Source organism: Gymnoscopelus braueri (genome assembly GCF_963280865.1).
Source record: "Gymnoscopelus braueri genome assembly, chromosome: 24".
NCBI lineage: Eukaryota > Metazoa > Chordata > Actinopteri > Myctophiformes > Myctophidae > Gymnoscopelus > Gymnoscopelus braueri.
In genome coordinates, this window is record NC_137626.1 from 10,834,779 (window position 1) to 10,861,327 (window position 26,549).

Here is a 26,549-nt window from a genome sequence, read left to right on the forward strand (position 1 = left end):
TAGCCAAAGAAATCTAAAGTGACACAGATGCGTTCCAGGTCTTAATGGGTTAGAGTAAGTGGCAGAATGCGGTGTTGTGTCTGTGTGTGTGTCCGTTGAGTGTCGGGTAGGGCTCGGTGATGTCCCAGGCGTAGGGGGTGACTGCCCTGGACGGACAGAAGGACACGGGGGGCGTGACTCCAGCGGAGGACGAGTGCGCAGATGGGGTCCTGTCTCCTTGTCCATGTGTCCCGTCGGTCTCCTCCGCATGCTGTCTCTCCTGTGACTCTGTAGGGAACGGATCCAATCATTTCAGGGTTTAGCGGGTAATGGTTGAACTTAACGCCGTTGGTTCTCAAGGTTTTTCATGTCAAGGACTCCCAAATTAATATGAACTGGGAAAAGGTTCATGCTATGCTTTGAAAGATGGAGAAAGGAGCTCTCATATTCAGCACCATGGACAGCACTCCTACAGTATACCTACATGCATAATTAAAGGGGAATACCACTCATTTTCAACATTGAACTATGTCATCATTAATACACCTTAGAGCTGTTGTGTGGAAATAAGAACAAAGTCCCCCCCCCCTTCTGTGTTGCCTATAGAACTGGAGACTTGTTAGAGCATTTTTAGCCAATTGATTTCTATTATCTACACGTACTATGTCTTGTGAAATGTGATATATAACCATATGCCATTAGAAACAACTACAAGTCACTGTTTCAGCTGGAAGTCAATGCCTCCTTCTAGTGAATGAGGCAGCCTAGAGGGCGTGGCCAAAGAGTACACCGTCCATATGTCACTGATCACATGACCCAACAATCAATTCTCCAGTTCTAGGCAGCACAGAAGGGGGGGAACTTTGTTCTTATTTCCACACAACAGCTCTAAGGTGTATTAATGACATAGTTCAATGTTGAAAATCAGTGGTATTCCCCTTTACGCTTAAGCACCATGGACAGCACTCACCTATCCACATAGTTTAACTAAACTTTAGCACCATATAACAACCTCATATGACCCTCAAAACAGCTCAAATCCTCAGACTTGCCATGGTATTACCTGTATGTGGTCAGTGTGGTCAGTTTAATTTGTAGTCATTTTTTTAAACGTGTTCTACATTTGCGTTGCCATGTTTACCTCTTTACCTCTTTTTGTATTTGTTTGTTTACTTATTTAAATATGTACTGTATTTTTATTAATTTTTTTGTTTCTGTACCTTTTTTTTCTCTGTACACTATTATTATCAGGTTGGTGGCTTGCATGGTTTCCTCCGCCGTCAGTGTGTGAATGTGTGTGTGTGAATGGGTGAATGTAATGCACGTCACAAAGCACTTTGGAGAAAGGCACTATAAAATGCACCATTTACTACATAACTAATGAAACAACTATAGACAGTTGATGTTATTTTTTTTTACGTACAGGGCCCATAGTGATCATATGCTACACACACACACACACACACACACACACACACACACACACACACACACCTTCCTCCTCGCTCTGCGGGACTTCCTGGTAGAGACACGTTCCTCCGTCATCTCTTCCCATGATGCTCTCCTCTGATGCCAGCAAGTTCCCCAACAGGAAGTAGGTGGTCATCTGACCTTTGCCCTTCACCTCGATCTCCCCACGCTCCCGCAGGTCAAAGCCTGTGTCCTTCAGCACACTGGAGAGAGAGAGAGAGAGAGAGAGACAGAGAGACAGAGAGAGACACACAGAGAGACACACAGAGAGAGACAGAGAGACACACAGAGAGAGAGAGACACAGAGAGAGAAACAGAGAGAGACACACAAAGAGAGGAAAGAGAAGTGACCAAAAGACAAAGGGAGAGACAAAGGGGGAGAGAGAGAGAAAGGGAGGGTGTGCGTGCGTGCAGGTGTGAATGTGAAATGTGGTTGTTTGGTTCTACTGTAGGTGTTAACAATGTCCCTAATGGCTGGGGTCATGTGGGTACGAGCCACATATGGCACACACAAGCATATAATGATTTTGCAAGCATTTGAGGTCACTGCATTGACTTATTAATATTAATTGCATTAATGTGACCCTTCGTAAGTCCCTGTGACATAGTAGTGTCATGTCCAGGGGCTGTACATGTACACCAAGCCGCCTCACGCAGCACGCTTCACAAACAGGAGATAGGCTCCTGCCCTATGGGCCTCATGGCTCGGGAACCATTCGTTCCGAAAGGCTACTTACATGAATGTCCTGACCTTAATCCTTCACCCCAATGAAACTACAGTGACACTACAGTAAAATCAATGGGGGACACCAATGTGGTCCCCAGTTACACACGTGTCCGCAATGAACTCGTCTGATGTCCAAAATTGCGACGCGACACATTGTGAGCTTGTAGATCGGCTATTTTCAAAATAATTTTGAACTTGTGAAATGGGACATTCTGCACAATGAGTACTTTTTACTTTCGGTACTTTAAGTTTATTTTGATGCCGATACTTTTGCACTTTTACTCATTTTGAAAACAGGACTTTTACTTGGAACAGAGTATATCTACATTGCAGTATTGATACTTTGACTGAAGTAAGTAAGTAAGTACTTACTTCTTCCATCACTGCGCGCACACACACACACACACACACGCACACACACACACACACACACACCTGTAGGTGTCGGGGCTGAGGTGAATGTGGTCTGGTACTCCATGGCTCTCCATTCTGGAGGCGGTGTTGACCGTGTCACCAAACAGGCAGTAACGAGGCATCTTCTCCCCCACCACCCCCGCCAGCACTGGGCCTGTGTGCAGCCCCACGCGGATCTGGAACACACACACACACACACACACACACACACACACACACACACACACACACACACATAATAAGCTATATGCTATACTGTAAGTATAAAGTTATGGAAAATTATGAAAACTGTAAATAAGAATAAATCAGTCTCTTAATGAGGACTCCTACTTAACCACATGAAGCTTAGTGTCACTATTCTGTGCATGTTATGTTTTTTACACTGCACTGATTATGACACTATTATTTTCAGGTTGGTGGCTTGCATGATTTCCTCCATCGTCAGTGTGTGAGTGTGTCACACATATACACACACACACACACACACACACACACACACACACAAACCTTCCTCCTCGCTCTGTGGGACTTCCTGGTAGAGACACGCTCCTCCGTCATCTCAGTGTATATATATATATGTGTGTGTGTGTGTGTGTGTGTGTGTGTGTGTGTGTGTGTGTGTGTGTGTGTGTGTGTGTGTACAAATGGACCCGTAATGGTCCATTTGGTTCCATTTGTAGCCTACTCTGTCAAAGTTACAGACCTGTAGCGGTCCATTTTGTTCCTTCTATCAAATCATTCAGCTGGGGACCCCCTGGAACAGCCGCGAAGGACCCCTGGGGGTCCCCGGACGCCACATTGAGAACCGGTGCTGTACAGTCCAGTAAGTTGACAGAAGATGCCACCTGTATGGGTTGCTTGGTGGTGGGGTTGGTGAGCTCTCACCTGTATGGGTTGCTTGGTGGTAGGGTTGGTGAGCTCTCACCTGTATGGGTTGCTTGGTGGTAGGGTTGGTGACCTCCGTGGCAGCGATCCTCATGCCCAGGGCGAAGTTGGCCACTCTCTGGGCGTGGCTGGCAGTGGGCACCGGGACCCCGCCCACCACCATGTACGCGTCGCCAATAGTCTCCACCTGAAACACGAAACACATGGTTATGAGTTGACCCCTTAAAGACGTCGAAACGGTGTTCCTCTGTAACCATCAAAAAGACGTCCACACGACATCGATACGACGTCCAAGCCAGACCTCGCCTCAAATGGAGTACTGTAAAGCAGGGGTTTTCAACCAGTGGTCCGGGGACCACCAGTGGTCCTTGAGGGAGTACCAGGAGGTCCCCAGCGAAATTAGTAAATAGCGTCGCAATCATTTTTAACCACTTAGCAGATATACAAGCTTGTAGATCTGCTATTTTTGAAAAACCTTGAAAAAAGTGTGCATATCTTTGAATATTTATATTTTTTAAAGCGAAAATTAACCGATATCTTTGCTTCTGGGGGTCCCTGGCAAAAAATATTTTCAGATGGGGGTCCGCGGTCAAATGTATATCAATTTAGGGGTCCTTGGCATGAAAAAGGTTGAAAACCACTGCCAAGTGTTGCCAACTAAACGAAACTACAAAAGAACAACTCAAAAGCACTAAAAGACAAAATTCAACTTTACTAACTGAATGCTAACATACAAATGAACACTTCAACAGCGCTAAGGGACACATGTTGAGCATAACTGACTGATGGTGTGTTGGGCTTACAGTCTGACTTTCAGCACGGAGAAACAGAGAGTCCATGTTCAAGTCCCAGTACATTTTGAAGGCTAAACTCCAAAAAGAACAATTCAAAAGCACTAAAAGACACATCGAGGGTAGAACAGGAAAGTTACATAATGGACACTCTAACCACAAGGCCACAGCAATACTAGTACTATCAGAGTATAGAGCTATTTAACACAAATTTTAACCAACGAAAATCCCTTACCCTACCTTTAAGTAACAAAATCGGAGTACTTCTTCCACCACTGTTTACTAATACAACTATTACTATTACTACGACGACAACCATCCATCTATCGTCTCTGTCGGGTGGAAACCTGTCCAAAACTGTGACTTTTCAGGATTCAAATTCAAAAACAGCAAAAGTAGCAGATCTACAAGCTCAAAACGTGGTGCTAAGCGACACGTTTCAAGCTTGTGGATCTGCTACTTTTGAGTGACGCTGTAGTATGATCGAGTAGGGCGTTAATTTACGAAAAAACACATTTTTGTTTTACGAATCCACCACTGTTACTACTACTACTACTACTACTACTACTACTACTACTACCACTGTGCACCTTGTAGACATCGTGGACGCTGGTGAGGTGGTCAAACTTGGAGTACATGCAGTTGAGCATGTGGACGATGTCAATGGGTTCACAGGCGGCGCAGATGTTGGTGAAGGTCACAACGTCACTGAACAGGATGGTGCACACCTCAAACTCCCCTGACACACACACACGCACACGCACGCACACACACACACACGCACACGCACACGCACACACACACACACACACACACACACACACACACACACACACACACACACACACACACACACACACGGATGGATGGATGAATATAGGGGTGCAACGTGTTAATGAAAGTGATTTAACCCATGAAAAAATATATTAGATCTGAATCATATAGGTGACGGAAAATAAAATACCAGATCTACAAGCTCGAGCTTGTAGATCTTCTATTGTTGCATGACACCGCTGTACACGAAATATAAAACAGGGCTTCTTCAGACAGACAGACACACAGGCAGGCAGGCAGGCAGACAGACACACAGGCAGGCAGACAGACACGCAGGCAGGCAGGCAGGCAGGCAGGCAGGCAGGCAGGCAGGCAGACACACAGGCAGGCAGGCAGACAGACACACAGGCAGGCAGGCAGGCAGGCAGGCAGGCAGGCAGGCAGGCAGACACACAGGCAGGCAGGCAGACAGACACACAGGCAGGCAGGCAGGCAGGCAGGCAGGCAGGCAGGCAGGCAGGCAGGCAGGCAGGCAGGCAGGCAGACACACAGGCAGGCAGGCAGACAGACAGACAGGCAGGCAGGCAGACAGACACACAGGCAGGCAGGCAGGCAGGCAGGCAGGCAGGCAGGCAGACACACAGGCAGGCAGGCAGACAGACAGACAGACAGACAGACAGACAGACAGACAGACAGACAGACAGACAGACAGACAGACAGACAGACAGACCTGCCTCCACCCTCTTGCCATCTCTCAGCTGGTTGGCGACGTGGCGAGGCAGCATGGCATACAGCAGAGTCTCTGTCTTCTTCTTCTCTACCTCTAGGTGGCGCGACAGGATCCTCAGCTCCTCCTATACACACATAGGTCATAAGTCAAAGGCCATAGGTTGGGTATTTGTAGTGCGACCCCCATAAGGTTATTACACTGGCTCAGGGTGCAGTCCGGAAGAAGAGAGAAGAAAGAGAAAAACAGGGCAAGACAAAGAAGACTAGACCAGGACAACAAGAACTCAGTCACACTGTCAGTCAGTCACAAGACTAAACACACCAAAACTGTTACTTTTCAGGATTCTAATTCAAAAACAGTAAAAGTAGCAGATCTACAAGCTCAAAAGCTTTGATGCTTTTGTGTGTCGTAAAATGATCAAGTAGGCGTTAATTTACAAGAAAAAAATATGATATGATAAGAGGTTTCCTTCCAGACCTTCTTCCTCTCCAGCTGGTTGGTGAGCTCCATCTCGGCCAGGCGCTGCTGGTTGAGCAGGATCAGGTCTCGGGTGGCGTCGTGCTGGGCGATGTCGGCCAGGTGGAGCCCTCTCTCCTGGAGCTCCTGGAGGCTCCGCAGCTTCGGAGAGCACAGGTACAGCATGCAGCCTATTGACGGCATCCAGATCATCTGACCTACAGACAGACAGACAGACAGACAGACAGACAGGTACAGCATGGACAGACCAATAATGGATGAACAACCCAATTCACACTTTGTCATTATCGTCGCTGTCGGGCAAAAACCTCAATTCTTTTGTGTGTTTTTTTCCCGTAAATTAACGTCCCACTTGATCATACTACAGCGTCAGTCACACAAAAGCATCAAAAGTAGCAGATCCACAAGGTGGAAACGCGATGTCCATCAGCTACTTTTTTAAAATTTTTGAATCTGAATCCTGAAAAGTAACAGAGACGATAGTATGACCACGTTGTTGGCAGAAAATAATATAGACCAGGGGTCCTTGGCGGCGGTTCCAGGAAGCCCCAGCATAATAAGTTAATAGCATCACAATCCTTTTAGCTACTTTATCCATATTTTATATGTTGGCTGTTAAAAAAGAGGGGGTCCTTGGCACGATATTTTCTTGACCTCTAAGGTAAGGCTTTTTGATTGATTGAAAGATTCATTGATTGATTGGTTTCTCTTTGCCAAAAATAGCCGATCTACAAGCTCACAACGCCTCGCAGCGCGAGGCGTTGTGAGATCGGCTATTTTTGGCTAAAGTTCTCCTCAGAAAAGGGATGCTATAGGGTTCAAGTGGTTAAAGGGATACTTCACTTTAGGGCCGGGGACACATTTAAAAAAAATATAAAAAATAAATGAAAAAAGTTATGGAAAATTCATGGCCCCCTCACGCATTAGAGTGTCCTACTAATGTGTGAGGGGGCCATGAATTTTCCATAACTTTTTTCATTTATTTTTAATATTTTTTTTTAAATGTGTCCCCGGCCCGAGAGTGAAGTATCCCTTTAAAGGTGAAAAAAAAAAATCTTATCACACAAAGATTTGGCGGACCCCCTGTAGTAACTCTGAGGACCCCCTAGGGGTCCCGGACCCCCTGTTGAAGACCCCTGATGTAAAGTTTCCTTCCACAATCTGCACAAGTCTGGCCCCTCCATCCCACCATGTCCTACCTCGCAGTTTGAGCATGGCGTGTTGATGGCGTTGAGGAACCATTTCCCGGCGCGTCTTGAGAACAAACTGGCTGTTGATGAACTTCCTGATGCTCTCGATGGTAAAGGTCACCTGTAAAGAGACAGAGAAACAGGAGGTCCCACACTGTGTGTGCTTGTATGATGGAACAACAAAACTCTGTTCCAGTGGTGGAAAGTAACTAAGTACATTTACTTAAGTAATGTACCATACTAAAAGTTTGAGGTATTTGTGCTTTACTTGAGTATTTCCAATTTCCAATCCTTTTACTTCTACTCCACTACATCTCAGAGGCAAATATTGTACTTTTACTCCACTACAATTATTTGAAAACTTTAGTTACTAGTTACTTTTCAGATATAAATCATGATATTTATAAAACATACATTAATCACGTTAGCCCTATTTTATACCTAGGCTATTTGAAAATAGAAGATCTACAAGCTCACAACGAGTCGCATCGCGACTCGTTGTGAGCTTGTAGATCTGCTATTTTCAAAAAAAAATTGTACTTTTACTTTTGGTACTTTAAGTACATTTTGATACCAATACTTTTGTACTCAAGTACATTTTGAATTCCGAATTTTTACTTGTAACAGAGTATTTCTATATTGCAGTATTGATACTTTTACTTGAGTAAAATATCTGAGTACTTTTTCCACCACAGCTTGTGCGATGGAACAGCAAACTATGTCTGTTCTACTCTATTCCAGTGGTTCTCAAAGTGGGGTCCCAGGTCTCTGAATGCTAACATACACAAGAATGCTTCAACAGTACTAAGAGACACATTTTCAGAGAGAGTTGAATCAGAGTCTCAGCAGAGAAATTCCGAGTTCAAATCCCAGTCCTCCTATAGTTCATTGCTTTTCAACTTTACCTAACTGAAGGCTAATATACAAAAGAATGCTTCAACAATACAAGAGACATCTCCCTTGAGTGACTGAAAGATGGTGTAGTGGTCTAATTATCAGGCTCTCAGCACACAGATTCCATGTTCAAATCCCAGGTTTCCTAGTTCAATCCTGGAGTGCTTTGACGATCAGACTCTCAGCACACAGATTCCAGGTCTCCTAGTTCAATCCTGGAGCACTTTGACAAAGAAAAAAAAATATTTTTAATGCATAAGCCAAGTGCCTTAACATTTGTGGAGGAATGAGCCATCACGTTCATGTCAATGTGCCTTTAATTGTTGTTGGGGGAATGACCCATCACGTTCATGCATTGTCAATTTACAATGTTTCTTATGTCTGAGTAGCTCGGTCGGAAGAGCTCTTGACTCTGAACAATAAGGTCATGCAATCGAATCCTGAAAATGGCAAATCTGCATGTGAGCAATCTGGCTCCCTGGGTTCTAGTGCTGTAACAGGGATAGACTCCTGTGTTCTTGGCTGTTGCTGACAATAAGCCCACTTGTAAAGTGCATGAGCCAAATATCTTTAATTAATTGGGGGAATGACCCATCACGTTCATTTAATGTCAATGTACGTAGCTTAGTGTGCTTGGGTAGCTCAGTTGGAAGAGCTCTTGACTTCAGCCGGCAATGTCATGGGATCAAATCCCAGCACAGATAACTCTGCATTTGAGCAATCTGTCTCCCACAGGTCAAGCATTTGTCTCCACAGTAAGATGAATTATAAAAAGTGTGAATGGAGTTTCTAGGTGAAAGCGTTGTTTGAGGTGCCAAAACTTTTAAAGGAGTACATTTCTAAAACTATGAAACATTTCAAAGATTCGTTTTCAGGCAAACATGTTCACAGTAAGATGAACATTTTAAAGTTTGAATGGGGTTATTAGGTGTAGGTATGTAGGACTAGTAGCCTGTCAAAGTGTGTACTTTTCCCCCTAATATCAAAAGAAAAGTGATAATATAGCTTATAGCTGCAAGCAGCAATAAGCGGGGCCAGGGAATGCAGACAGAAAAAAGAAAGAAGCAATGATAAGTAATATGCAAAATAAGCCATAGAAACATAGAAGAGAGAGAAAGAAGACCATGCAATTAACATGAGCATTTTAAACCCTCAGTAACCCTAACCTCAGTAAAACAACGCCTAAGCCTGTCCTCAAGAAACACTATGTGTAAACCTAATAATGCCAAATCATGATCTCTTCGATCCAGTGACCTACGGACTCAAAGGCTGTCTATCTTCTCATTGAGCTAGATATATGGCCTCCCTAAATGTGTCTGTTGATATTTATAAGTATTTCCGTCCATTATGAACCAAGCCTTTGTGTGCCGAACTACTCTAGATCACTGGTTCACAAACCATTTACCAATAAAGAATTGTTTTGTCTCCTCGGAACGAAAACTAGTGAAAGTAACCGATCTACAAGCTCACAAAACGTTGCTATCTGAAAAGTTGTGAGATTGTAGATCGGCTATTTTCACAATGAAGTATGTCATACATTGAACGAAAAAGAAAGACAAAACTATAAGTAATATGCAAAATAAGCCATAGAAACATAGAAGAATGAGCTTAACAAGGTCATTGTTTTTTGCAATGCCACCTCTCACCCACCCTCACTAACCCAACCTCAGTAAAACTATGCCTACCACTAGTACAAAGTTCTTATATGACGTGATCTAAGATTCCCAAATGGGGATTTCAACACAAAAAAATAAAGCCACGAACCCTGGAACAGCGCCCTCTACTGGCCCTCTACTGGCAGTGACGTCAGACTTCGGTGCTCTATATCCATTGCCATTGACAATGCATTGGGCGCTTAAAGTTAAATATCTCAAAAACTACAAAACATTTCAAAGTAAAAAGTTCAAGCATTTGTGTCCACAGTAAGATGAATTATAAAAAGTGTGAATGGAGTTTCTAGGTGAAAGCGTTGTTTGAGGTGCCAAAACTTTTAAAGGAGTACATTTCTAAACCTATGAAACATTTCAAAGATTCGTTTTCAGGCAAACATTGTTCACAGTAAGATGAACATTTTAAAGTTTGAATGGGGTTTCTAGGCGTAAGTATGTAGGACTAGTAGCCTGCCAAAGTTTGTACTTTTTACCCTGAAATCTATAAAAGCAGTGATGGTCAATGGCAAAATGGACAAGAGTTTCTAGGTGAAAGTGTTTTTTTGAGGTCCCAAAGTCTTCCATCGGCCTCCATTATAAATCTCTGAACATTTTAACGTTTGAATGGGGGTTCTAGGCGTAAGTATGTAGGACTAGTAGCCTGCCAAAGTTTGTACTTTTTACCCTTTAAATGTCCATTTTATCATTGACCATCACTGCTTTTATAGATTTCAGGGGAAAAAGTACAAACTTTGGCAGGCTATTAGTCCTACATGCTTACACCTAGAAACCCCATTCAAACTTTAAAATGTTCATCTTACTGTGAACAATGTTTGCCTGAAAACAAATCTTTGAAATGTTTCATAGGTTTAGAAATGTACTGCTCTAAAAGTTTTGGCACCTCAAACAACGCTTTCTCCTAGAACCTCCATTCACACTTTTTATAATTCATCTTACTGTGGACACAAATGCTTGAACTTTTTACTTTGAAATGTTTTGTAGTTTTTGAGATATTTAACTTTAAGCGCCCAATGCATTGTCAATGGCAATGGATATAGAGCACCGAAGTCTGACGTCACTGCCAGTAGAGGGCCAGTAGAGGGCCAGTAGAGGGCGCTGTTCCAGGGTTCGTGGCTTTATTTTTTGTGTTGAAATCCCCATTTGGGAATGTTAGATCACGTCATTTAAGAACTGTGTTCCAAACATAAACACACCACCCTGGCGTTTTTGTCAGGGGGGTGGCTCTGCATCGTTTATGATATTCATTCATATTTGATACAGCCTGTTTCTGGCGAAAATGGAATGAATTCTGCCTTAAAAGTCTTAAGAACTACTACTTCCGGGTCTGAAATCACTGTCCCCACAGCAGCCGCGTTCATGGGAAATGTAGTCTTTGGGTTGTTTGACTCGTTTCTAGTGTTTATATTGTGTTACTCTTTGGGTAAATGTGTACATTTACACCTTCAGTCGATGCTTCATATCCATATGGGTAAAAAAGCCAGGGTGGTGTGTTTATTTTTGGAACACAGTTCTTATATGAAGCGATCTAAGATTCCCCAATGAGGATATCAATACAATAAGTAAAGCCATGAACCTGCGTAATGCGCCCTCTACTGGCAGTGACGTCAGGACTTCGGTGCTGTATTTAAAGGGAAAAAAGTACAAACTTTCGCAGGCTAAGTTAACAGAAAGTGAGAACCTCTGTGGTGCATTGCTTTAGATACAGCACTTGCAACCAGAAGGTTACCGGTTCAAATCCAACCAGGACAGTTTTCCAACTTTTACCTGACTCTTGCACCTTTATCTGATCTTTCAGTGAAGAGCGTGCAAGAGACCATAAAAGTATGTACCATGGTGGAGCAGTGGTTAAGATTCAGGCCTTACATGCAAGAGGTCCTGAGTTCGAATCCCGCAGGGACATCTTTCCAACTTTTATCTGGGTCTTTTACCTTTATCTAATCTTTCAGAAAATTCCATGCAAGTCAACAGAACAGGTAAGGACCTCTGTGTTGCAGTGGTTTAGATGCAGGACTTGGAACCAGAAGGTTCCCGGTTCAAATTCAACCAGCACAGTTATCCAACTTTTACCTGACTCTTGCACCTTTATCTGATCTTTCACTAAAGAGCGTGCAAGAGACCAGAGAAAGCATGAACCATGGTGGAGCAGTGGTTAAGATACAGGCCTTACATACAGAGGGTCCTGAGTTCCAATCCCGCAGGGACATCTTTCCAACTTTTACCTGGGGCTTTTACCTTTATCTAATCTTTCACTGAAGATCACGCAAGTGCACAGCATAAGTATGAACCATTGTGGTGCAGTGGTTTAGATACAGGGCTTGCAACCAGAAAGATCCCGGTTCAATTACAGCCAGATCTTTTTTCCAACTTTTACCTGGCGCTTTTACCTTTATCTAATCTTTCAGTGAATAGCACGCAAGTGAACATGATAAGTAAGAACCACTGTGTCAATCTCAAGCATACATGTCCAAAGTAACCCTGGAACAGCGCCCTCTACTGGCCCTCACTGGCAGTGACGTCAGACTTCGGTGCTCTATATCCATTGCCATTGACAATGCATTGGGCGCTTAAAGTTAAATATCTCAAAAACTACAAAACATTTCAAAGTAAAAAGTTCAAGCATTTGTGTCCACAGTAAGATGAATTATAAAAAGTGTGAATGGAGTTTCTAGGTGAAAGCGTTGTTTGAGGTGCCAAAACTTTTAGAGGAGTACATTTCTAAACCTATGAAACATTTCAAAGATTCGTTTTCAGGCAAACATTGTTCACAGTAAGATGAACATTTTAAAGTTTGAATGGGGTTTCTAGGCGTAAGTATGTAGGACTAGTAGCCTGCCAAAGTTTGTACTTTTTACCCTGAAATCTATAAAAGCAGTGATGGTCAATGGCAAAATGGACAAGAGTTTCTAGGTGAAAGTGTTTTTTTGAGGTCCCAAAGTCTTCCATCGGCCTCCATTATAAATCTCTGAACATTTTAACGTTTGAATGGGGGTTCTAGGCGTAAGTATGTAGGACTAGTAGCCTGCCAAAGTTTGTACTTTTTACCCTTTAAATGTCCATTTTATCATTGACCATCACTGCTTTTATAGATTTCAGGGGAAAAAGTACAAACTTTGGCAGGCTATTAGTCCTACATGCTTACACCTAGAAACCCCATTCAAACTTTAAAATGTTCATCTTACTGTGAACAATGTTTGCCTGAAAACAAATCTTTGAAATGTTTCATAGGTTTAGAAATGTACTCCTCTAAAAGTTTTGGCACCTCAAACAACGCTTTCACCTAGAACCTCCATTCACACTTTTTATAATTCATCTTACTGTGGACACAAATGCTTGAACTTTTTACTTTGAAATGTTTTGTAGTTTTTGAGATATTTAACTTTAAGCGCCCAATGCATTGTCAATGGCAATGGATATAGAGCACCGAAGTCTGACGTCACTGCCAGTAGAGGGCCAGTAGAGGGCCAGTAGAGGGCGCTGTTCCAGGGTTCGTGGCTTTATTTTTTGTGTTGAAATCCCCATTTGGGAATGTTAGATCACGTCATTTAAGAACTGTGTTCCAAACATAAACACACCACCCTGGCGTTTTTGTCAGGGGGGTGGCTCTGCATCGTTTATGATATTCATTCATATTTGATACAGCCTGTTTCTGGCGAAAATGGAATGAATTCTGCCTTAAAAGTCTTAAGAACTACTACTTCCGGGTCTGAAATCACTGTCCCCACAGCAGCCGCGTTCATGGGAAATGTAGTCTTTGGGTTGTTTGACTCGTTTCTAGTGTCTATATTGTGTTACTCTTTGGGTAAATGTGTACATTTACACCTTCAGTCGATGCTTCATATCCATATGGGTAAAAACGCCAGGGTGATGTGTTTATTTTTGGAACACAGTTCTTATATGAAGCGATCTAAGATTCCCCAATGAGGATATCAATACAATAAGTAAAGCCATGAACCTGCGTAATGCGCCCTCTACTGGCAGTGACGTCAGGACTTCGGTGCTGTATTTAAAGGGGAAAAAGTACAAACTTTGGCAGGCTAAGTTAACAAAAAGTGAGAACCTCTGTGGTGCATTGGTTTAGATACAGCACTTGCAGCCAGAAGGTTACCGGTTCAAATCCAACCAGGACAGTTTTCCAACTTTTACCTGACTCTTGCACCTTTATCTGATCTTTCAGTGAAGAGCGTGCAAGAGACCAGAGGAAGTATGTACCATGGTGGAGCAGTGGTTAAGATTCAGGCCTTGCATACTGAAGGTCCTGAGTTCAAATCCCGCAAGGACATCTTTCTAACTTTTACCTGGGGCTTTTACCTTTATCTAATCTTTCAGAAAATTCCACTTAAGTCAATAGAACAGGTGAGGACCTCTGTGGTGCAGTGGTTTAGATACAGGACTTGCAACCAGAAGGTTCCCGGTTCAAATTCAACCAGCACAGTTATCCAACTTTTACCTGACTCTTTCACCTTTATCTGATCTTTCACTAAAGAGCGTGCAAGAGACCAGAGGAAGTATGAACCATGGTGGAGCAGTGGTTAGGATACAGGTCTTACATACAGGAGGTCCTGAGTTCCAATCCCGCAGGGACATCTTTCCAACTTTTACCTGGGGCTTTTACCTTTATCTAACCTTTCACTGAAGATCAAGCAAGTGAAGAGCATAAGTATGAACCATTGTGGTGCAGTGGTTTATATACAGGGCTTGCAACCAGAAGGATCCCGGTTGAAATCCAGCCAGATCTTTTTTCCAACTTTTACCTGGCGCTTTTACCTTTATCTAATCTTTCAGTGAATAGCACGCAAGTGAACATGATAAGTAAGAACCACTGTGTCAATCTCAAGCATACATGTCCAAAGTAACCCTGGAACAGCGCCCTCTACTGGCCCTCTACTGGCAGTGACGTCAGACTTCGGTGCTCTATATCCATTGCCATTGACAATGCATTGGGCGCTTAAAGTTAAATATCTCAAAAACTACAAAACATTTCAAAGTAAAAAGTTCAAGCATTTGTGTCCACAGTAAGATGAATTATAAAAAGTGTGAATGGAGTTTCTAGGTGAAAGCGTTGTTTGAGGTGCCAAAACTTTTAAAGGAGTACATTTCTAAACCTATGAAACATTTCAAAGATTCGTTTTCAGGCAAACATTGTTCATAGTAAGATGAACATTTTAAAGTTTGAATGGGGTTTCTAGGCGTAAGTATGTAGGACTAATAGCCTGCCAAAGTTTGTACTTTTTACCCTGAAATCTATAAAAGCAGTGATGGTCAATGGCAAAATGGACAAGAGTTTCTAGGTGAAAGTGTCTTTTTGAGGTCCCAAAGTCTTCCATCGGCCTCCATTATAAATCTCTGAACATTTTAAAGTTTGAATGGGGGTTCTAGGTGTAAGTATGTAGGACTAGTAGCCTGCCAAAGTTTGTACTTTTTTCCCTTTAAATGTCCATTTTGCCATTGACCATCACTGCTTTTATAGATTTCAGGGGAAAAAGCACAAACTTTGGCAGGCTATTAGTCCTACATGCTTACACCTAGAAACCCCATTCAAACTTTAAAATGTTCATCTTACTGTGAACAATGTGTGCCTGAAAACAAATCTTTGAAATGTTTCATAGGTTTAGAAATGTACTCCTCTAAAAGTTTTGGCACCTCAAACAACGCTTTCACCTAGAACCTCCATTCACACTTTTTATAATTCATCTTACTGTGGACACAAATGCTTGAACTTTTTACTTTGAAATGTTTTGTAGTTTTTGAGATATTTAACTTTAAGCGCCCAATGCATTGTCAATAGCAATGGATATAGAGCACCGAAGTCTGACGTCACTGCCAGTAGAGGGCCAGTAGAGGGCGCTGTTCCAGGGTTCGTGGCTTTATTTTTTGTGTTGAAATCCCCATTTGGGAATGTTAGATCACGTCATATAAGAACTGTGTTCCAAACATAAACACACCACCCTGGCGTTTTTGTCAGGGGGGTGGCTCTGCATCGTTTATGATATTCATTCATATTTGATACAGCCTGTTTCTGGCGAAAATGGAATGAATTCTGCCTTAAAAGTCTTAAGAACTACTACTTCCGTGTCTGAAATCACTGTCCCCACAGCAGCCGCGTTCATGGGAAATGTAGTCTTTGGGTTGTTTGACTCGTTTCTAGTGTCTATATTGTGTTACTCTTTGGGTAAATGTGTACATTTACACCTTCAGTCGATGCTTCATATCCATATGGGTAAAAACGCCAGGGTGATGTGTTTATTTTTGGAACACAGTTCTTATATGAAGCGATCTAAGATTCCCCAATGAGGATATCAATACAATAAGTAAAGCCATGAACCTGCGTAATGCGCCCTCTACTGGCAGTGACGTCAGGACTTCGGTGCTGTATTTAAAGGGGAAAAAGTACAAACTTTGGCAGGCTAAGTTAACAAAAAGTGAGAACCTCTGTGGTGCATTGGTTTAGATACAGCACTTGCAACCAGAAGGTTACCGGTTCAAATCCAACCAGGGCAGTTTTCCAACTTTTACCTGACTCTTGCACCTTTATCTGATCTTTCAGTGAAGAGCGTGCAAGAGACCGGAGGAAGTATGTACCATGGTGGAGCAGTGGTTAAGATTCAGGCCTTGCATACTGAAGGTCCTGAGTTCAAATCCCGCAAGGACATCTTTCTAACTTTTACCTGGGGCTTTTACCTTTATCTAATCTTTCAGAAAATTCCACTTAAGTCAATAGAACAGGTAAGGACCTCTGTGGTGCAGTGGTTTAGATACAGGACTTGCAACCAGAAGGTTCCCGGTTCAAATTCAACCAGCACAGTTATCCAACTTTTACCTGACTCTTTCACCTTTATCTGATCTTTCACTAAAGAGCGTGCAAGAGACCAGAGGAAGTATGAACCATGGTGGAGCAGTGGTTAGGATACAGGTCTTACATACAGGAGGTCCTGAGTTCCAATCCCGCAGGGACATCTTTCCAACTTTTACCTGGGGCTTTTACCTTTATCTAACCTTTCACTGAAGATCAAGCAAGTGAAGAGCATAAGTATGAACCATTGTGGTGCAGTGGTTTATATACAGGGCTTGCAACCAGAAGGATCCCGGTTGAAATCCAGCCAGATCTTTTTTCCAACTTTTACCTGGCGCTTTTACCTTTATCTAATCTTTCAGTGAATAGCACGCAAGTGAACATGATAAGTAAGAACCACTGTGTCAATCTCAAGCATACATGTCCAAAGTAACCCTGGAACAGTGCCCTCTACTGGCCCTCTACTGGCAGTGACGTCAGACTTCGGTGCTCTATATCCATTGCCATTGACAATGCATTGGGCGCTTAAAGTTAAATATCTCAAAAACTACAAAACATTTCAAAGTAAAAGGTTCAAGCATTTGTGTCCACAGTAAGATGAATTATAAAAAGTGTGAATGGAGTTTCTAGGTGAAAGCGTTGTTTGAGGTGCCAAAACTTTTAAAGGAGTACATTTCTAAACCTATGAAACATTTCAAAGATTCGTTTTCAGGCAAACATTGTTCACAGTAAGATGAACATTTTAAAGTTTGAATGGGGTTTCTAGGCGTAAGTATGTAGGACTAGTAGCCTGCCAAAGTTTGTACTTTTTACCCTGAAATCTATAAAAGCAGTGATGGTCAATGGCAAAATGGACAAGAGTTTCTGGGTGAAAGTGTTTTTTTGAGGTCCCAAAGTCTTCCCTCGGCCTCCATTATAAATCTCTGAACATTTTAAAGTTTGAATGGGGGTTCTAGGCGTAAGTATGTAGGACTAGTAGCCTGCCAAAGTTTGTACTTTTTTCCCTTTAAATGTCCATTTTGCCATTGACCATCACTGCTTTTATAGATTTCAGGGGAAAAAGTACAAACTTTGGCAGGCTATTAGTCCTACATGCTTACACCTAGAAACCCCATTCAAACTTTAAAATGTTCATCTTACTATGAACAATGTTTGCCTGAAAACAAATCTTTGAAATGTTTCATAGGTTTAGAAATGTACTCCTCTAAAAGTTTTGGCACCTCAAACAACGCTTTCACCTAGAACCTCCATTCACACTTTTTATAATTCATCTTACTGTGGACACAAATGCTTGAACTTTTTACTTCGAAATGCTTTGTAGTTTTTGAGATATTTAACTTTAAGCGCCCAATGCATTGTCAATGGCAATGGATATAGAGCACCGAAGTCTGACGTCACTGCCAGTAGAGGGCCAGTAGAGGGCGCTGTTCCAGGGTTCGTGGCTTTATTTTTTGTGTTGAAATCCCCATTTGGGAATGTTAGATCACGTCATATAAGAACTGTGTTCCAAACATAAACACACCACCCTGGCGTTTTTGTCAGGGGGGTGGCTCTGCATCGTTTATGATATTCATTCATATTTGATACAGCCTGTTTCTGGCGAAAATGGAATGAATTCTGCCTTAAAAGTCTTAAGAACTACTACTTCCGTGTCTGAAATCACTGTCCCCACAGCAGCCGCGTTCATGGGAAATGTAGTCTTTGGGTTGTTTGACTCGTTTCTAGTGTTTATATTGTGTTACTCTTTGGGTAAATATGTACATTTACACCTTCAGTCGATGCTTCATATCCATATGGGTAAAAACGCCAGGGTGGTGTGTTTATTTTTGGAACACAGTTCTTATATGAAGCGATCTAAGATTCCCCAATGAGGATATCAATACAATAAGTAAAGCCATGAACCTGCGTAATGCGCCCTCTACTGGCAGTGACGTCAGGACTTCGGTGCTGTATTTAAAGGGAAAAAAGTACAAACTTTGGCAGGCTAAGTTAACAGAAAGTGAGAACCTCTGTGGTGCATTGGTTTAGATACAGCACTTGCAACCAGAAGGTTACCGGTTCAAATCCAACCAGGACAGTTTTCCAACTTATACCTGACTCTTGAACCTTTATCTGATCTTTCACTGAAGAGCGTGCAAGAGACCCGAGACATACTGAAATACTCCAGCATTGAACTATAGGAGGACTGGGACTTGAACATGGAATGTCTGTGCTGGAAGTCAGATCAATAGACCTCTACACCATCACTCAGTCTCTCTCTGCAAATGTCTCTTAGTAGCCTACTGTTGAAGCATTCTTTTGTACTGCATGTTAGACTTCAGTTAATAAAGTTAAGTTGAAATACTATAGCAGGACTGTGACTTGAACATAGAATGTCTGTGTTGAGTGTCTGATCTTTAGACCTCTACACCATTACTCAGTCACTCTCAGCAGAAGTTGAAGTCTTCTTTAGTATGTTAGCCTTCAGTTAGTAAAGTAGGAAAACGTCAGCATTTAAAGCTGCATCATGTAACTTTACTGTTCTACCCCAAATGTAGTGCTTTCGAATTATTTTGTAGTTTGACCTTCATTATTTCAGAGTACTCCAGCAATGAACAATAGTTGCAATAATAGGACTGGGACTTGAACATGGACTCTCCATATTGAAATTCAGAGCATTAGACCACCACACCATCACTCAGTTAACCTCAACAGGGGCGGACTTAAGGATCTGGAGGCCCCAGGCGAACGGTAGTATGAGACCCCCTCCACAGATAATTTTTTAACAGAATAGATATAATTTTCAGTATTCTGGTGCATTTTGGGAGTTTGATACTTTTATCAGACTTTACTAACATGGGATCCATTAAAAAGCTAAAAGTAGGGCTACAGAATTTTATTTTATTTTTTTCATGAGGCCGCCTAACTCTTGAGGCCCCAGGCGGTCGCCTAACCTTGCCTACAGTTAAGTCCGCCACTGAACCTCAACATGTGTCTCTTAGCACTATTGAGGTCTCGCTTGTATGTTAGCGTTCAGTTAGTAAAGTTAAGTTGAAATACTCTAGCATTGAACTATAGAAGGACTGTTACATTGGATAGTCTTTCAGGCATTATTGATAGTAATTTTTCATACCACATTGACAATGTAGATGGGTGTACTGTACATCGAGCCAATCATGCAGAATCGAGAAACGCGTAGCCTATAGCAAAATATGGTACAATTTCACTTTCTGACCATTCTATTCTATATAATTCTATTCTATATAATGTTCAGTGCTGTACTTGTGGGTGTACGATAGTGAAGTATTGATCCAGTCTGATGTCCATGGTCTGTAGTCCTGGAACAAACTTCTGAACGTTCAACCCAGTTTGTTTCACCTTCAGCTAGAGAGAGAGACATAGAGAGAGATAGCCTGAAAAGTCATGGAAATGTGGGACTGTCCCACGCAAAGGGGGACATCTGGTCACCCTACCTCCAACTCTACATACTTTCCCCATTTCTTTCTTAGATAGTTTTTCATGTGTTTTGACACTTGCTTTGGCAATGTAAACATACAGTATGTTTTCTCATGCCAATACAGTTCCTTTGAATTGAATTGTACGGTACACAGCTACACAGTGACAGGCATACATCTTACGTCTCTGTCAAAGACGATGTGGAAAGGGAAATTGTTACAGAAAGCCTCCTCTTCCAGCCACAGCTTGTCTGGGTAGCATGGTGTGAAGGTGCTCTGGAGCCTGCCTGGAAAGTACATCAAACACCCCCCTTACAGTCAGTGACTTTGATGTGTTATCTTGAGACAACTTGCTGTGATTTAGCAATGTAATAAAGTTTCATTTCATTTCATTTCGTCTCTGTCGGGTGGAAAAAAACTCATATGTCCCAATTCTGTTACTTTTCAGGATTCAAATTCAAAAGTAGCAGATCTACAAGCTCGCGCCGTGTTTCAAGCTTGTGGATCTGCTACTTTTGATGATTTTGTGTGCTGCTGTAGTATGATCAAGTAGGGCGTTAATTTAGAAAAAAACACAAAAAGTTAAAATATGGAGATAAGAGGTTTCTGCCCGACAGCAACGATTTAATACATGGTTCAGACACCGGACTGGAAAGTAGAGCAGATTATGTGAAAACACTGTTATGGAATAAGCTACAGGCTAGTGGTGCACTTCAAATTTGTGTTTTTATGGTTTGGTGGTTTTGATTATTTTGCTAGGGATTTTAGGTGGTTTTCAGTGTTTTCGTATTTTGTGAGTTAATGCGACAGTGCTGCGTGCGACAGTGCTGCGTGCTTGGAAGTACAGGGCTGGTCTTATGTGCCTCATACTTGGCAGTCAAGGGTTTCTTCCTTTGCGTATTTAAACAACAATTTATGCACACACACTAATATGTTTGTTCTTTTGTTTTTACATAATTATTTTAAATTATGCTTTTCACTATGGAGCAGTGCAACATCAAATGTTTTCAAATAGTGCTATTCAAATCAGGTTTAAAGAGAATGATTACAAGCTAATAACATGCAATCGGTTCCAACCTTTTCCTAAGAGGACCACGGTCCTGACCAGCTCCCAGCGACTCCTCTTCCCAGCTGGTCGCTCAGGCAGGGAGGCGCACCTCTCCTTCATCCTACTCAAGGTCTTCTCCTGATTTCGGCCACAGAAAACACAGCAACAGCACCCAACACAGTCACACACATGATACTGACCATGATACTGACTGTGATACTGACTGTGATACTGACCATGATACTGACATGATACTGACCATGATCCTGACATGATCCTGACATGATCCTGACATGATACTGACATGATACTGACATGATACTGACATGATACTGACCATGATCCTGACATGATACTGACATGATACTAATTCTGACATGATAATGACCAAGATACTGACCATGATACTGACATGATACTGACATGACACTGACCATGATAATGATATGATACTGACCATGATACTGGCATAATACTGACCATGATACTGACCATGATAATGATATGATACTGATCATGACATGATCCTGACATGATACTGACATGATACAGACCATGATACTGACATGATACTGACCATGTTACTGACATGATACAGACCATGATACTGACATGACACTTCAAAAGAAACGTAGCTATACGCACATCGGCTAGTGGGTGCTGGGCTTCAGTTCAAAAAGGTAGAGCCCGCACACCAAAGCAGGTAAAAAGTACTACTTTATTACAAAATAACTGACAACTTTTCGATCCGCTGTGGATCTTCTTCATATGAACATGCACACCTGTTTACTACCTTATAATGGGTACATCATTATATGGTGTACTGTACCCCATCATCATTATATGATCTGCTACAGTATTTTTGCTAATCTTTTTTTCTTTTCTTTTTTTTTGGACGAATTTGGAGCCATTTAAAAGATGTTTCCAAAAACATCAAATAGTGTACATTTCCTTAAAGGGAATTAATGTATTTACAGTAATTAAGTCTGACTAGAAGCAAGGATAAAACATATCCCCACCGGGTGATGAAAATGAATTACCAGAAGGAGGATAGCATGGATTCCCCCCCCCCCCCCCCAAAACACACACACACACACACACACACACACACACACACACACACACACACACACACACACACACACACACACACACACACACACACACACACACACACACACACACACACACACACACACACACACACACACACACACAGACACAGTGTGTACCCACCCTCTCCTCTCTCTCCTGGCCTTGTTCAGTGGCAGCCTGGCTGGTGTTGGTGGTGTTGGTGGCCCTGCGAGTCTGTTCCACCACAAACACCACATGCTCCTTCTTTCCTGTGCGCTCATCCTCTTCAGACTGGTTCAGAACCCACATGTTCACCTCACTGTCGAAGAAGTCTTTGGCAACCGCCTCAATGATACCTGCAGCCAGAATAGAATAGAATATTAACACAACACAATAGAATAGAATAGAATAGAATAGAAATTCTGTGTCTGTGTAGAGTGATAGGCCTATCAATCATCCAAGCCATATTATTTATTATATTTTATTTTATAGAAATAATGCAATTGAACAAGACTAAAATCAACTAAGCCAAATAATAATGTATTCATAATATATTTTTTTTTCTCTTGACCAATTCCTAACAGGCAAAGGAATATGAGAATCTGTTTTGTTTTGCCTTGTTAAATAAAGGTAAAATAACTTTTACCTGGTACAATATGATGCAAGCCCTTCCTGTCAGAGTAGTAATGCAGTAACATCCTCCCGTCTTCAGTCTTTTCCGTACGGAAAGACGGTGCATTCATCTCCTGAGAACCACAGTTAAAGGGAAGTTATAACTGTAAGCTCTGCATTGTCAAGCCTTGCCTTGCCAAGCCTCGCCAACTTTTTGCATCGCCAACATGGGAGAATTGTTGCTTGACCTGTTACTATATGTAAAGTGTCTTGAGACAACTTGCTATGATTTAGCACTGAAATCAAATTGATTGATTGATTTATCTAAGGTCTCTGGCATCTCTGCAGTGGTCTGGGTCTGCTGGCATGTTTCAGGAACCAGGAAACCCACACCATATGAGACCGACATCAACTGCCTACCGACTGCACACGCACGCACGCACGCACGCACGCACGCACACACACACACACACACACACACACACCTCATAGGACAGGGCCAGGTAGCTGTGCAGGGCGTCCAGGTTCTCTATGAACTCGGTCAGGTTTCCCCCCAGTGTTCTCAGCATGGTGTCATAACCCGCCTGCTTGCAGAAGCTGAAGAAGTACTCCCCGAAGAGCTTGAGAACCTGCTCATTGGAGACATCTGTAACACACACGCACAAACACACACACACACACACACACACACACACACACACACACACACACACACACACACACACACACACACACACACACACACACACACACACACACACACACACACACACACACACACACACACCCCTTTACAAGAATGTCCCCCCACCAGACAGTTTCATTTAAAGGAGTAGCTCACCCAAAACATTACTTATTTTCTATCAATTACACACCCCATGAAGCCTTGAATTCATGAAGTTTTTTTTTGTTTTTGTCGCATTTCTGAGCCAATCATTTGATGACTGGCAACGAGTCTCCTACTGGGTCTCCTGCTGACCGATGACCCGGTCATCAAATTATAGATTGATTCTGATTCTGATTTATTAGCCTTATTAATGACTTTGTTTACTTGCTGGTGTCCATCGGCTTGTTTCAAGCCTATAGACCTAATCAGGCACCATACAGCCTACAGTCAGTCTCTCAGGTGTGGACTTGTTTGTGTTAGTAATGAAAGAGAGAACACTCACAGAGAATCCCTGTAGATTAGAACACAAAACCGATGGGACCCAGTAGATTTTCAATTAGGCTACCATGCCAAAGCAGAATGCAGGCTACAATATCAGGGGAATGACCAACACGATCTCTATAGGATAGAAATGCTTATTAACCAATGTAACTCCCAACCTGATCCACATACTATAGCAGGGGTTCTCAACCTGTGGGTCCCCAGATGATTTGCTTACTATTTGTTTTCACACTCTGCGGTAAACAAACCAACATACAGTATAAGTGTATGCCAGGTATCTGCACATTTCTAAAGTGACAATTGAAGGACTTAAAGGGCAAGACCACTTTGGTAGAGGTTTGGGTTGTGTAGTTACCTCGGCATGATGTAACTCCAAAGGTGGTCAAGAAATAAAAAATAATTGCTGCATTGATTAGAAATTGATAATTCAAAATATGCTCCCCATTGACTTACATTGTACAGTAAAACAGCTCTCAAATTCTCTCTTACTCTTTTAGCATGTAAACGGATGTAAACAAAGTCGATTCAGACAATATAGAACATCACCAAACCCAGTACTGTTTTTTTTTTCTTCTTTTAATACTGTTGATTTAGCTATTTTTATCAGAAAGAAAACCTGGACTGGATCGGCGGATCCGGATCCGGATTTTCAATCTTCAAAAAAAGTCTTGCCCTTTAATACCTCTAAAATGAAACAAAAAAGAAAAATAAGACCATTACAGCATCAAAAGTAATCACCAAATTATACAATTGTACTGTATACCTGTATTGTATAGATCTCCTATTTTCACGATATATATCTGTGGAACCGAGTCAAACTAAATGTAATGCATACATGTAACTCCTACAATTCCAAGTGCTTGTTGTCAGGGTGGGGGGTCCCCAGTTTAAATATTATTTTTTTGGAGGGGTCGCGGCCTGAAAAGGTTGAGAACCACTGTTCTATTAGTAGGTCAGTCCATATTTCATCAGCCACATTTAGTTTATTTGCCTCCAAACTGGACCTGAGGTTTGTATGACCCAATAACATTGAACGTTAACATTCATTCAAAACAGTGCAGTAAAAAAAAAGAGAAAGAAACAGTGCAGTGCAGTATGCAGCATTCTAACCATCCTACCCAGCATGCAACAGGCCTCCTGTACGAGCTTGAGGGTCAGGGTGTCATCGTATACCTCGTAGGTCATAAAGTGCTCCTGTACACCGGCTAGACACCTGCAACATACACACACGCAAACCTGGCATTAAGCATGTTGTCAAACGTATTATGTTTAATACATCTTATTAACCCATTAAAAAACCGGGGAAGCATTTGTGTCATTTTCAGATTTTTTTTTTGCGTTTGCTATTAAAAAATCACACCCTGTGTGAAGTGGGCGGTGTCTTGCTAGCTAATCACAATACTGAATGTAGTCAACCAATCATGTACAAAAAATAAATACATTTATTGAAACACTCTTTATGATGGACGGAACCATAACTTGAAAAAAAACAATTCATGGTTTTTTTCAAGTTATGGTTTCTTATATAGGGCTATGCACATGTGTCATGTGACACTGGCCAATCACAGTCCTGAATAGACTGTGATTGGACCAATCACAGCGCAGGATAATTGTACAAATTTCCTGGGCCCAGATCACAGCGCAAGATATTTGTACATTTTTCCAAATCTCACTTATAGGGGCGGTTTCACCGCCCAAAAATAGCAGATATACTAACATTTTAGAAAAATCTGGAAAGTGTTTGAAAAAGGTTGAATCATTTTGAACTAGAAAAAGTGCTCCTCGGAGCACAGGTCTCCGCCAGGTCAGGTACGTTATTCTGGCCTCCTGGTGGCGCTATAATAGGCCAATGTGAAAAGGGTGCCAACCGTGCCATTTATTCTTGCATTGACACTGCATTCATGATTTGAGGCATTTTGTTCCAAAAATTTGTTTTGCTAAATTAGACCTGCTGGTGGCGCTATAACAGGCCAATGTGAGAAGGGTGGCATTTCTTCCTCGGCCTAGTGGGAATGTGCGTGTGAAATTTCACGGAAATCCCAAGCTGTGTGTATACTTTGAGGCTTTTTGTTCAAAACGGACCAATCCTGCAAACTTTGGAAGCCAACCATAGGCAATGAGGATGGAATATGAGAAATTGGACAGATCCGTGTTGATCACATGACTATAGTAATACTGTGTACCGATTTGCATGACGTTTGGATAAAATTTGTAGGAGTAATATAAAAAAATTGGTTTTGCACAAATCGGCCTCCTGGTGGCGCTATAACAGGCCCATGTGAAAGATTTGGGCCAGAGGTTCTGAATTGGCATCCAGGGAGTGTGTGTGCACAGTTTCGGAGCGACCGGGGCACCGGGCCAACGGTGCCGGAGATTAGCTGGTGACAGACGGACACACACACACACACACACACACACACAC

At 42.1% G+C, this 26,549-nt stretch overlaps 1 protein-coding gene across 1 annotated transcript; it reads right to left on the bottom strand.

The window, feature by feature from the left end:
• Positions 1–49: 49 nt before the first annotated feature.
• Positions 50–25,327, bottom strand: gucy1b2 (guanylate cyclase 1, soluble, beta 2; the record flags this gene model as incomplete). Its single annotated transcript, XM_080422088.1, has 15 exons — positions 25,246–25,327; positions 23,445–23,605; positions 22,994–23,093; positions 22,489–22,703; positions 21,303–21,411; positions 20,409–20,512; positions 20,053–20,154; positions 7,447–7,558; positions 6,248–6,444; positions 5,771–5,894; positions 4,857–5,005; positions 3,516–3,662; positions 2,612–2,766; positions 1,472–1,652; positions 50–265 (listed from the first exon to the last, which is right to left on the bottom strand). Exons 1-15 carry the CDS (start codon positions 25,310–25,312, stop codon positions 50–52), a joined length of 2,139 nt encoding a protein of 712 aa, XP_080278214.1. The 5' UTR covers positions 25,313–25,327.
• Positions 25,328–26,549: the final 1,222 nt, after the last annotated feature.